Source organism: Castor canadensis, chromosome 2 (genome assembly GCF_047511655.1).
Source record: "Castor canadensis chromosome 2, mCasCan1.hap1v2, whole genome shotgun sequence".
Taxonomy (NCBI): Eukaryota; Metazoa; Chordata; class Mammalia; order Rodentia; family Castoridae; genus Castor; species Castor canadensis.
The window spans coordinates 76,694,865-76,708,042 of NC_133387.1; the positions used below are offsets into that span (position 1 = coordinate 76,694,865).

General features: G+C 33.8%; 1 protein-coding gene across 8 annotated transcripts in view; it reads right to left on the minus strand.

The window, feature by feature from the left end:
* Positions 1 to 13,178, minus strand: part of Crppa (CDP-L-ribitol pyrophosphorylase A) — a 294,009-nt gene that overhangs the window by 156,075 nt on the left and 124,756 nt on the right. For 4 of the 8 annotated variants that reach the window (XM_074065073.1, XM_074065078.1, XM_074065076.1 and 1 more), the window contains exon 8: positions 12,810 to 12,902. The exons of 2 other annotated variants lie outside the window; for them this stretch is intronic. In XM_074065073.1, coding sequence (XP_073921174.1) covers positions 12,810 to 12,902 — 93 coding nt within the window. Of the gene's footprint in view, positions 1 to 5,453; positions 5,625 to 6,495; positions 6,610 to 12,809; positions 12,903 to 13,178 lie in introns of all 8 variants that reach the window. 2 more of the 8 variants (XR_012445224.1, XR_012445225.1) reach the window with 2 other exon arrangements.

Here is a 13,178-nt window from a genome sequence, read left to right on the forward strand (position 1 = left end):
CAGTTAAATTGTGTAAGTTTAATAACTGTAAAATGTACAGCTAATGTCTGTTTTATCCAAAATGCATTATATCTAAACCTCTGGCATCTAACCTTCAACTTTGACATTCCTGCCATTTTACTTGTACCCAATATCATTAAGGCGAAAAAATAAAATAAAATAAAACCTGCCTATATCTATTTCTTAGCTAAATGAACTTTACTGTATATATGAGGCATTGTACACTAAAAAATAAGTCTATTTGGCATCACTAGAGCTGTTCCTCCAACTTGTAAGAGAGCTGGCATTTTGATTTAAGCCAGTGCTGTACACTTCTTATTTTACCTGGTCAAAGATTCTAAATTTTACTCCAAAGGTAAAACCTAAATTAATATGTATATATGACATCTGTATAGCTATAATACTAATTGTTTCTGTCTCTTTTGTATAGTAAATGTATTTATATTCCCCAAAAATACATGCCTTCTAAAGTGAAAAGCTTAGGAGAATAAGTTAACAAGCTGGTGTCCTCCAAATTAAAATTGTTAGTGGTGATAGTTTTTTGCAGGCTTGTGTACATATGTTCCTCATTTTAATAAGGGGAGCTTGGTGATACTGGTATAACGTCAATCACAGCTATTTTCTTAAAATATACAGTGGAAATCACTAGACTGTTTTGTTAATTGCTAACTATTTTTCAAAGCTATTCTGTTTTTTTTGTTTGTTTGTTTTGGTTATCTAAAGTTTGGTCCTTCTCTGGAGCATTTGCAGTTGGCCTCACAGAAAATGACTCTTATAAATACTTATTTATCAATCAAGTTATCTTTTTAAATATTTACTTTTCTGGTTATATGTTGATTTCCTTGTAATACTTGTAACTGATGTCTGTTGTACAACTTCTAACAATTGCACCTGGAACAGAATTTTTTAAATAGTAGAACATCATCTATAAAACAAACAAAATTAAAAATACAAATAAACTCCAGGTAAGCCCAGCCTAACAGCCACTCCTTCTAAACCTCTTAGTTGCTTAAATTTGGTCAAAAGGGTCCCCACCTGATCTGCCTGTCACTTCTTCCCCTGACATGGAATCAGATCAGATCATCCAGAACACAGTTCATCCCAGAGACAAGATACCTTGAGAATCAAACTACAAGGTGTTCACTTGGCATATATCTTCAGAGAAAACTGTTCAAGAGAAAAAAATTAGGAGAAAAACTTCTCAGAAAAGAGGGAAGTTGTCATAATCAAAATGGAATCATTTGTGCCAACTCTTCCAGCAGTAACTAAAGCTGAGAGGTTATAAAAAACTTATGCATGGCTACTTCAGACAATGAAGCTATTCCAGGCACCTCTGATGGAAGGCAAACTCATATTTTTGGCCAAGACCTTCTATTTAACTACAGACAAAAATGACTGTCCTACTGGCTCCAAACACATCATTTTAGTAGTCAATGATCATGGATTTATTTAAAAGAGGGTACCCTACACGATTTATTTAATTGAATGTCTTCTGATAGTAACTCCCTTTTGTATTCTACTTTATAATTGTATTTCTACTTTTATGCTTAAACAGCAGGTTCTTTTGACTTATTTGCGTCAGCTATTACAATTTGTCCTTTTCTTGTGTACTACTTTACCTTTGGTCAGAAAACCTGCAAAACCAGGTTCGCTGACACCCTAATTCCTTAAAGATGGAGGAATGTTCAAATATAAGGTGTTTGGGGAGGAATTATAATAAGAAAGTGCTTTTACTGAAAAACAGTGACTCCTTTCTTGGGTCCACAAATTAACTAAAAGCAGGAAAAATGCTTGGCACCTCTGCCTTCCTTTTGTATCTGACTTTGCTCTAAACTGTGCTGCAGTGATGACCTTGGACTCCAGGAAGGACAGAGCTGATCAATAACATCTTTACAAGGAGAAACAGAGGAAACTGCCCCCAAGAAAAGGAATAGCAGAGCCTCCTCAGGACAGACCACTGACTAAATAACAATGACTTGCTTATCCTGACCAAATTGCTCCCCTCAGGTAATGACAGCAATAACAACTTCTTGGAAACCCCAATCAAAATAGGACTGAGAAAATGATCTACTACGTCACACTTTGACCACAAATTTATCATGCATGACTTTTCTCCCTAGCCCAAATTCTTTATCTATTTAAGTCTAAAACTCATACCTGTACCCCAAATATGGGCTGAAGTGCTTATTTTGCCTCTTCCCAAGGTGTGCCCATGCCACACAATAAATCTCTCTCTAACATTTGCCATTACTCACCTCTTTATTTGGCATAGAGGAGTAAGTAGCTATACCTGACAGGTAGAACCTCTGGAGCTGGACCAGGGGACTAAAATTCTGGTATCAGTTTCTCTCTGTACTGTGCTGCCTGGGCTTGGGGAAGAAGTGGCAAGAGTAAAACTGTCCTTCCTACTCTCTTCAATGTGTCTTTTTCTAATTACTCTTCCACAAATTGATACTGTGATCTCTCACCTGGTTTCCTTTGCTTTTGTGAAGGTACTATTACAAATGGAGAGCTGCTCATATTAATGTTTTTAGGGAGATAATTGCTGAGAGTTCTATTATGCCAACTTGCTCTGCCTCTCTAGAATTCTTCTTCACTGCAAGAATTACTAATGGACAGTGATTATACAAAAGAAGCTAATATAAAAATCATTTCTGGTCCTCCATCCCTTTAAGTTTAGTTGATCATTAATTTATTTGCCTGTCCTATACAATAAATTTATTCTTCCTAAATGTTACTACTAAAAATCTTGTTATGGAAAATTAGATCTAGAATACACAAAATTAAATTGTATTCCAAGCTAAAACAAACTGAGCTTTTTCTTATTTACATATAAAATATATTCCTGAAAATATGAATGATTATTGAATATGGGAAAATAAAACACAATTGAAATAATGTAAATTTGTTTCTGTCCAACTAGGAGTAACAGGGACCAAATTTACCTTTCCATTTGTAGGAACTAAAGCAGTAAGACAACTTTATGAAACAATGGTTTTGAAAACATTATACAACAGACAATGGAAGAGGAAGAACATCTGAGAGATGAGAGACAAGTAAAGTGACTCCTATACCACTACACATACCCTAGCTTACTGCCTTAAAAGGATGTTAGGTCGTGATAAACAGGGTAATCTGGGTGTCATCTCTTTGACTTTTGAGAGGAAGCTGGGGAGACCAATTAGTGTAGAGTTCATAGAACACAGTGCCAAAGAGAAAAGTTTTGGTCAAAAGAGAATTGATCAGTGTATACATGTGAGAAAATTAACAGACAGAAGAAAGAACCACCAAAAAGGATTAGTAGGAACAGTACCTGGTTCATACACAGGCTTAGGAAGAATGGTGGTAGCTATGAGCCAGGGGAGCAAACTTCATAATTATTGGGTATGAGATAATACTAAGAAGGATCTTGTCTCAGTTTTGGAATTATTCCTATACTAAATATACTAATTAGTATTTTTATATACTAAATATTCAAATTTAGCATATAAATTTTATTTATATACTAAAAATCACAAAAGATCCAAATGGCTCAAACAGTTATCAATTAACTGGATCCTAGGATAAAGCTGAGTCAAAAACTATCCAATATCCAACAAGACAAATTTTACAATGCCTATATCAGCTAATAAAAAATGCCAAACATATTAAAAAATAGAAAATATGACCTATCATAAAGAGAAATTACATCTTTGAAAACAAACCCGGAACTGACACAGGTAATGGAATTTAAAAATACCTTAAAACAACTATGACTGTGTTACAATTGTGCAAAACACTATAGAAAAGACAAAAACATACAAACTACACAAAAGGGAAGCTGCAAAATAGACTGACTCTAAATTCTACAGTTGAAAAGTACATTTACATTTTAAAAAAACACTGGAGAGGATTAACAGATTAGACAGTGCAACAAAAGACTAGCGAGTTTAAAGATACAGCAATAAAAACTATTTAAAACAAAACAGAAACAAATAGACTGAAAAAATAGGAAGAATAAACAGACCATCCATGAACTGTGGCTAAACCTCAAACAGATGATATACAGTTCACTAAAGTTCTTACTAAAAGCAACAACAACAAAATCTGAAAAATGCTGGAGAAGTTCAAATTAGGTGAAAACTTAAAATCTATCTATCACTACACCCTAAACATGCTCAGACAAAATAATTCCTAGGTATATAAAGAAGCAGGAAATTATGATAGAGGAGATAGCATGAGGAGATACATCTATCACTTGAACCTTACCCAGAATGAATACAGATGTGAAAATGTGTAAACAAGGAAATTGTAACTATTGCTATAATTGAATCCCATATATTAAGAATTTGTGTAGGGAAATAAATATAAAGAGTACCTAAATTAAACTTGCAGGGATGAGAAATACAATGCTTAAAATGAAATAAACACACTTTTTTAAAAAAAACTTCAAGCATGTCCATGTCCATGTCTGTACACATAAAAGCAACATCATGTAGCAGATGTGTGCTGCACTCAACTTAACAGCCAGTGAGAGCAAAGGAACATCTGCATGGCACATGCCTTCACCACAGTGTAAAAACAAGTTGAGCTACAACAAAGAAATTAGTGTGATACCAGATTTTGTCCATCTATTATAATCAGTATTAATCATAAATTTGAAGGTAACTTTGGTTCATTTTTTATAAGGACATGTACTACTCATTTTCAGGCTACTGAATACAAGTACAGGACTATAAATTTAGTATTTTCCCCAAGGCCCTGTAGCTATGAAGATAGTTATACTGCAAAAGATAACCTTTATGCAACTTAATATCCTAATAAGTCAGTCTGTTGCATGATCCGAATAAAACGCAAAAATAAATAAGAAAAGTTTAATTATTACCATTTTTATTCCAAACCTTTGTCTTCATTAAAATAACCTAATATTATTAAATGTTTACGAATTGCACATACAAAATCTAAAAGATCAAATTTGTGCTCACAAGACCAATGCTTTCTTTGCTCCATTATAGTAGTGACCCATTTAGTGTTTATTTTTGGATAAATAAAAAAAAGTTTGCCTCCTTTCAAAAATGTTTGAGAATTGTTCCCTAAATTAAATTTTCAAGAGAAAAATATTCCCATTTGAACATGAGGAACACTTCAAAAGTTAATGCTACTTTCACACACAAAAATATTCAAAATAAGACCCAAACCAGTCATTTATTTAAACAATGAGGAACACTTCATAAAAACTAAAAGTAGATATCTTTAAGGCAGATAATTAAAATTTTAAAATGAAAAACAATTATTTTTCTAAAATGCAAATAGAGTAAGAAAAAATTAAACTATACTGAAAAGTAAGTAGAATAATATAAAATCGACATGGTAAAATTTATAAAATTAAACTTATTCATAGGCAATAATGGCAAAAAACTCAGGTAGAACTGGCGATTCTATAATGTAGCAAGCCTTCCATGTTGCTGGCCTACCTTCCTGGGGTCTCTACTGCAGCTGTGGCTTCACTCTGAACAGTTTCATGCACTGCCCTGTGGCTGTTTGCAGTGACTCCTACACTGCCACACACTGCTTGGCCTCCCAGGCTTTCCTCTGATATCTTAGTGGAAGTCGACATGACCCCATAACGCCTACATTCTGCATGCCTACAAAACCACCATGATAATGATAATGTCAAGGTCTGCCATTTGCTCTAGCAGTTGCCAAGTCTGTCTGGAGATGATTGTAGTAGCCTCTAGTTTTGCCTTGATATTGAACATTTAGGGGGCCCTACATTGAGCATCCCAGTGTTTTAAGATGCAAATCTTTTACCTGGATCCTGACACAGGAAGGTTCTTGCTGATTCCTCAATATTCTCATCTTTCCTATGTCTAGGTAGGAAGTGGTTGGCTTTCTTTATGTCATAAATCTCATTGTAAATGAACCCTCCTTGGCAGCACTTTTAAAACACGTTCCTTTCCTGGAGAAACTGCAAGTGTTCCAAATTTTTCACTATGATATTTGCTCCTAATCATCATTGTAAATCTGGCTAACAGCAGGCAGTAAGAGCCATGCCACAACCTGAATACTATGGTGCCTTGAATTTTGGCTACCAGATAATTTAGTCTGTCATCTTTAAACTCTGCCACACATGAAGTCTCAGGGAATGCACATATTATACTCAAATTCCTTCCCAATGTGTAGTACGGCTGGCCTCTAGTCATGGTCCCAATAGAGTCTTCATTCCCTCTAAAACTTCATGAGCTTTATCTTTACTGCATTCCTATCAGCATTTTGATCTGAGCCCTTGCCAGAATTGCCTACTAACCTCTGCTGATAACATTCCAAACCTTCTCCAGCCCACACTTCCAAACCCTTCCAAACTCCTCCCCTGAACCAATTCCAAAGGTTTCTAACTACATTATCAGATATTGTGACAATAAGGACAACACTTCTTGCTATCATTTTTCAGGGTTAGCTTTCCATCACTGTGACAAATGATCTGAGAAACACAATTTACAATGAGGAAGAGTTTACTTTGACTCATGGGTTCAGTCCATGGATGATTGGCTCCACTGCTCTTGGATATGTGGTCAGGAACTACATCATGGTAAACACACGTGACAGAGGAAACTGTTCATATCATGGTATCTAGGAGGCAAAAAGAGAGAGGAAGGGGGCCTGGGTCCCAATATGCCCTTCAAAGCTGTACCTTCAATGCCCTGACTTCCTCTAACATGGCCCCATGTCATAAAGGTTCTGCCACCAACCAACAGTGCCACACATGGGCCTTCAGAGGGCACTCCAGATCCAAACTTTAACACATATTGTCTGTGGTTGCTTTGACACTACAAAAAAATATGTTGAGTAGCTGTGACAAGGCCTTACAGCTTGCAAAACCTAAATTATTTACTACTTTAACAACTCCTAATATAATATCTATGATATATATACACATATATATATAGGATATAGGCATTTAATGTATATATGATATATACATATAAAAATCTTAATAATTTGCCAATTCCTTACGTAAAAAGATAAGACTCGAGCGAAGAAAGAGCTTGAGCTACCTCTTTTAAAAGGAGAGTGCTCCATTAAGTGATCTTTAAGATCCTTTTCTCTAACAACATAGGCTTCTATTACTCAAACAGGGCAAGTATTGACATTACTCATGAACATTATGTGGTAAAGTGAAGTGAGCACTGAGCTTATTTTTGAACCTGGGATAATGGCATCTATGATAATCAACTCTCAGGACAACTCTGAGGATTAAATGGAATCATTCCTTTAAAAGAATGGTGACTCATGTTTTCAAGCATTCAATAAGTGTCTATTATGACTAACATTGACATAATTACACTAATAATATGCATTAGCAGACAACATTTGCTAGGAGAGTTGTGAGAATTATAAATATAGTGGGAGGTCCATCTTTTCTAAATGGGAAGAACAAGAGAGCCAAGAGCAACACTGGATTCTCATCGATTAAGAAAACTCATAACTTAGTCTTTATCATAAACACATTAAATAAGCTAGAAAACAGTTGTCTATAGCTCTTTCTCAAAAGACTCTCCAAGTGGTAAAACTGCTCAGAGTACTCAAAGAAGAAATGCAGGTGATTTTATTCAGTCCTCTTATTCTCAGGTAAGTGTTTTCCACTGGGACTACCTTCACAAATCTTGCTACATTCCACTATAGCAGTGAATCAAGTATCCATAGTTTAAGTAGAGTTAATTCAAAACTTTAGAATCTCATAAAATAAAACCTCTAATGTCTGGAGAGTTGAATCCCACTGTACTTTTCAAAAGTCTCACACATAAACCTGTGGCAAACTGCATGCAAGCAAGCCTAAGCATGTTTGGATCAAGTTGTTCTTTGCACTGATTCCATCACCTTTCTATACTTTCAATAAAAGTAAGGTTCAGACTTTCCAGAAAACTGCAGAAGTAATCTATTTTTAGGTGACTACAGAATTTTATCCTAAGGGGACTACATTTAGGTTCAGTAATATTCTTACCAGCTTCCTATCTCTGCAAAAGAAGTCCAGTGATAGTTTGTTGGAAAAGAATGATCAATTTTTCAATAGAGAGGCAGAAAAAAGAGGAATGAAAAGCCAAAAGTGAAGATCTAGGCTTATCCTATAAGACTAAGCAGGCCCTGAAAATAGGAGAATAAGGGACAAACATAAGAGAAAATGTAAAATAACTCAAGTCTTGTGATGCAGGTTAAACCATAGGTGGTCTCAAAAATGGCTTGAAATAGGAATGCAGTTGCCTCATTCATACTTAACATATCTGTTAATATGAACTGCTCTACTAAATCTACATTGTAAAAATAACCCACTGTAGGTCATAAAGAAGTAAAATGATTGCACAAAATGTTGTATAGAAAATATTTTGGAAAAAGAAGTCCCTTAGATACCATAGAGTATTCTTTATTATAGATAAAGATTTTTTTAACTGAAGTTCACCAACATTAACTACTTAATACAGGTTAAGAAACAATTGTTATTATAGTCCTAGTATTTCTACATTGAATTCTAACTCCAGATTCGGCAGCTTTATCATGTCAGTTTCACAAGAATATAATTAATTTCTGTACATGAAATAAAACTTGAAATATTGCAAACAAATTCATGCACAGAATATTTATATTAATTTGTATCATATTAATTTATTAACTGTATAACATGTAACATTAAAATGGTGAGGTTGAGGGGCAGATGTAACTCAGTAGTTGAGTACTGGCCTAGCATGTGTAAGGCCCTGGGTATGCCCCTGAGCACTGAAATAAAATAAAATAATGATATTGAAAATGTATTTAGTGTACACAAAAGCAATGTTAGGAATTTTTCTGTATAGCTATCCTTAACTCAACTCGCAAAAACACTTTGTCTTCCTTATTATGCTTGTGTCTTTTCTTCAACAAAATTAGTGATAAAGGCAGAACAGGTTCTGCCTGGAACTGAGGCGGGGGGGAGGGATGGGAGAGGGGGATAAGGGGAAGAAATGACCCAAACAATGTATGCATATGTGAATAAATTAATAATTTTAAAAATAATAATAAAATAAAATAAAAAGAAAATGTATTTAGTTCCATCTTTGTAGTGAAAGGGGATAGTATCACAGAATTTTGTGAAAAGTTAGTGTGCCAAATGAAAATCCAATCACACCAATTTCTACTGGGTGAATATACTTTATAGAATTCCAAGTTACAAGCCTCATCATGACGTTAGACCTGCCTAGTCCCATTATTAAATAGAATTCAATAGCTCAGAAATATTTAGTGAGAGAAATTCCCAGCCATATTTTTGAAAATCTGAATGACCAAACTCAATCCTTCAACTCCTTGTCTAGGGCTAAAATCAATGCAAGCTCCCTAACAAAGCAGTCTAATTATATGTATTTTGCCCCTGTGAACTTCTTTGTGAAATTTTATAAACTGATTAACTAGTATATAACTGACAAATTTGCAAAAAACTGTTCATGGGACTTAGTTGAATAAACTAAGGGAAATAAATATCAATCCCAAATGATGCTTAATTCAGAAAAAATGAACTTACAAAATTTTTTCAGTCCTCTGGTATCCATTCTATTTGCATATTCCACTTAGAAGACTACCATACCTGAAAATAACCTTTATTCTTTAAAAGAATGAATAGTAGGAAGGTGTGTTCAATGAGAATCATTTCTTTGCACATCATCAGTTACATGCCCATCATAATTAATCTTAGTGAGTTCCTATATCCCACACTATCAGCTTTTCATTAACCATTTAGCCATAAGCAAAGATCTTCTAAAACTTATAACAACATAGTCAATTCTTCTATTCAACACCTACCATGAGAGTGATTTCATCATTCCTCATCTTTGTGTTAGAAATGAATTCCTTCATGACCACAGTTGGAAAAGGTTCTAAAGGTATTCTTAACCAGTATTTATTTAGGTTTTACTATTGATTTAAGTAGGAAATACCTGAGACTTACTATATTAGCAGAAAACAAATGAAAGAGTTTATAGAACTTGTGCAAGTGATTCTATTTCTGCTATAGTATATAAGTCATGAACAAGAAAACTTTAACATATCTTAAGAGAAAACATCATAAACATTTAATAAAAACATAGTGTTCTGAAGGAAAAAATTAAGTATTCACAAGGCTACAGCAGCAATACAGTTGAGACTAGAACAGTACATGGATTTGGATCTGCTCCTGAGACCAATGAATGGCTAGCAAACACAGATACAATATCCATTTGAAAATAAGAACAAATGATCTAGGGACTTGAAATACACAAACTGAAAAGTAAACCAAGTATAGAGACAGAGAGAATTAAAACAGTTCTTGCATGTATGTTTTAGAAGAATTTGTGCTTTGAAAACACATTCTATTAGTCTAGGAATAATGGTTAACCAGAGAAAATACAAAGAAGAAGCAGTTAGTTAAAAGGTGGCAAAGATTCATGTCGAGGATCTGGTAAGAAATTTAACAGGACCATGGATTTTGATAATCTAAACTCAATAAAGGCTAAATGCCCTGTAAAGCTAAAATAAGAAGCTATTTATACTTAAAAGAAGGAATAGCTATGTTTTTACATTTGTTCTTTATTAGGAATATTAGGAAGGAATATTAAATACATACATGAGTACATATGTATATTTTTAACATTTTTTTCATTATTTAACACATTCATGACAGCATAAAAGTAACAAGTGTATATGATATACTGTACATTGGATTGATTCTGTTCCTGGAGTTGCCACTGTGAGCTGTGGAACCTTCTGGAAACAATTTACATCTTCGTGACAGTTCTCTCATATGTAAAAGTATCAAGTGTCAATGAATGGTGATTTTCTGGGGGGTTTTCCTGACATGTTCAAATATTAAATATTTTGAAGTATTCTAAAATCATATCTTCTGATCTATAATGTTAATAAACTACTTCCTAACTAAAACTAAGTTAGGTACTTTTGTAGGATTATTCATTTATTCCAAGTCATTAAAATTCACTTGGTAATTTATGTTTTTGCTAAAGTAAATTTATGAAAAGATTCCTATCTCTCATAATGCACCGATAAATTTGTCAACACAGGCAAAGAAAAGTAGAGCTCTCATGTAATTATTCAGATAAAAACAAAACAGTTATTGTTGTATGGAAAAAGTAAAAAACTATTTTACCAAATAAAGTTAATAAGTTGCTACATTTCTCAATTTTGAACTTCTACTTATATTTGTTGCCTATTTCTTCCCAATTGTAACAGCTAAACATGAATTTGATGTGTATTAGGTGAATCAGCTGTGCTTATTGAATCAAAATAAAAATAAGCTTTAAATATGTATTGTCCTTTCACCTGACACTACCAAAGGATGTTTTGTGGAAATTCTGGCATAATCAAATAAATCATTGGTTTTACAGAATCTTTTCTGGAATGCAGCCTTGATAGTTTTACTTACCAATATCTTCATCACTATGGAAAAAAAAAAACAAAAACAACTCTCTGATCATTAATTTTTAAGCCAAGAATGCAGCCTCAATTCAGAATCTTAGTGTCTTTAATTCTTATTTAACTAAAACTTATGCTTTTCTGAATTATGTTAACATCAGAAATTTTACAGATTTACCTTTTGATATTTCAACACATATTCACATTATTGAAGTAGTAAACATAGAAAATAGAGAATGAGAAACATCCAATGTTCATAACTGCTGTGTCAGGCCACTCTGAAAACAACTTTTTCAAAAAATCCTCTTGAGAGATACAATCTGACAAAGGAGGTCATACATAATATATATGATTCCATGTATAATTTTTCAACATTATGATGGTAGGAAAAAGTATGCATTTACCAGAAACCAAACTTCAAATTTTGAATTCTGATCTTCTCCTAGACTGGTAGCCACAGTTCCTAGTCAGTCATGAGAACAAGGCAGCAAAAACATACTCTGCAGTGTGGTGTTACAAACTTACAGTGTTGGATGGGTTAGGCATATCAAATGTATTCTCATCTAAGTATTTATGGGAGCAACAGAAAGGCTTGAGATACAAGGATAGCAATAACTAGAGGAACTGAAGGCTTAAAAACTAAACATATATAATTGAATTCCCCACTATGGGATAGACATGACCTTTAAGAACTGGGTAATTGCTAGCATTTTTTGAGACTGTTTGCAAATCCTTCCTATATCGAAATGTTACAAGACTACATACAGGTCCTATTCCTGAGCCAGTTTAGTTAGCTTGGCTTCTTGTCTTGTTCCTTTCTGGTTTTGCTATATGATATCCTACTGTGCTACATGGCTTAATAGGCTAGTAAAGTAAATTCTGCATTATATGTATGCTTTTGGTCATTTATAGAAAAATCTCTCCAAAATTTTTATGGGCCATTGTTCTATGAATGCTCTTTAATCTGTCATTCATTCTACATATGCTTTCCATGGAACAGAACCGAAGAATAAATTTTCTTCCATTAGATTTCTTTCTCATATTTTTTAACTTTTGGATTTCTTCTCTTATGGCATTGTGATAATATGGTCACCACATTATCCAAACATCTTGTCAACGTTGCCAGTATTTTGCAATTTTAAGGAGCATAAAGAAATGAAATTGGTTGCTAGGTTGAATAAAGTTGTTTTCCAAACCTGTCAGTTCAACTAAATGATTGTTCTAGTAAAGGCAGGCGTCTGTAGAAGTCATAGCAAGAGACAGCCTAAGAAATTCATAAGGAAAATTTCTCCTGAGTTTGGGTCGATCCTCTCAATTGGATAAAATTTTGCTAAACAGAAACATTGAGTTATGAGGAAAAAAGCACAAGTTTGATGAGGAAAAATCTGCATTCACTCACTTACCGAAACCACAACTACAGGATACAAAATGGAAAGGTCACTCTCCTCAAGCATACTCAGTAATTTCTTGGTTTTGTGAAAATCAGATGTCATAAACTGAAAGACCAGGAAAATAAGATAAAGCGAAAAGTAGCTCTTAAAAGACTTAACAGATAACTCAAGGGGAAAAAAATGGAGAGATTTTACATAATATTGAAATATTTATCAAGATTAATCTTTGGGACTGGAGACATGGCTCAAGTGGTTCTACCAAGTTCAAGGCTCTGAGTTCAAGCACTAGTTCCATCAAAAAAAATAATAATCTTGAAAGTTTAATGGATACCCATAGGTTATATGCATTAAATTTTGAGCTATTTTTACTTTGCTCTTATA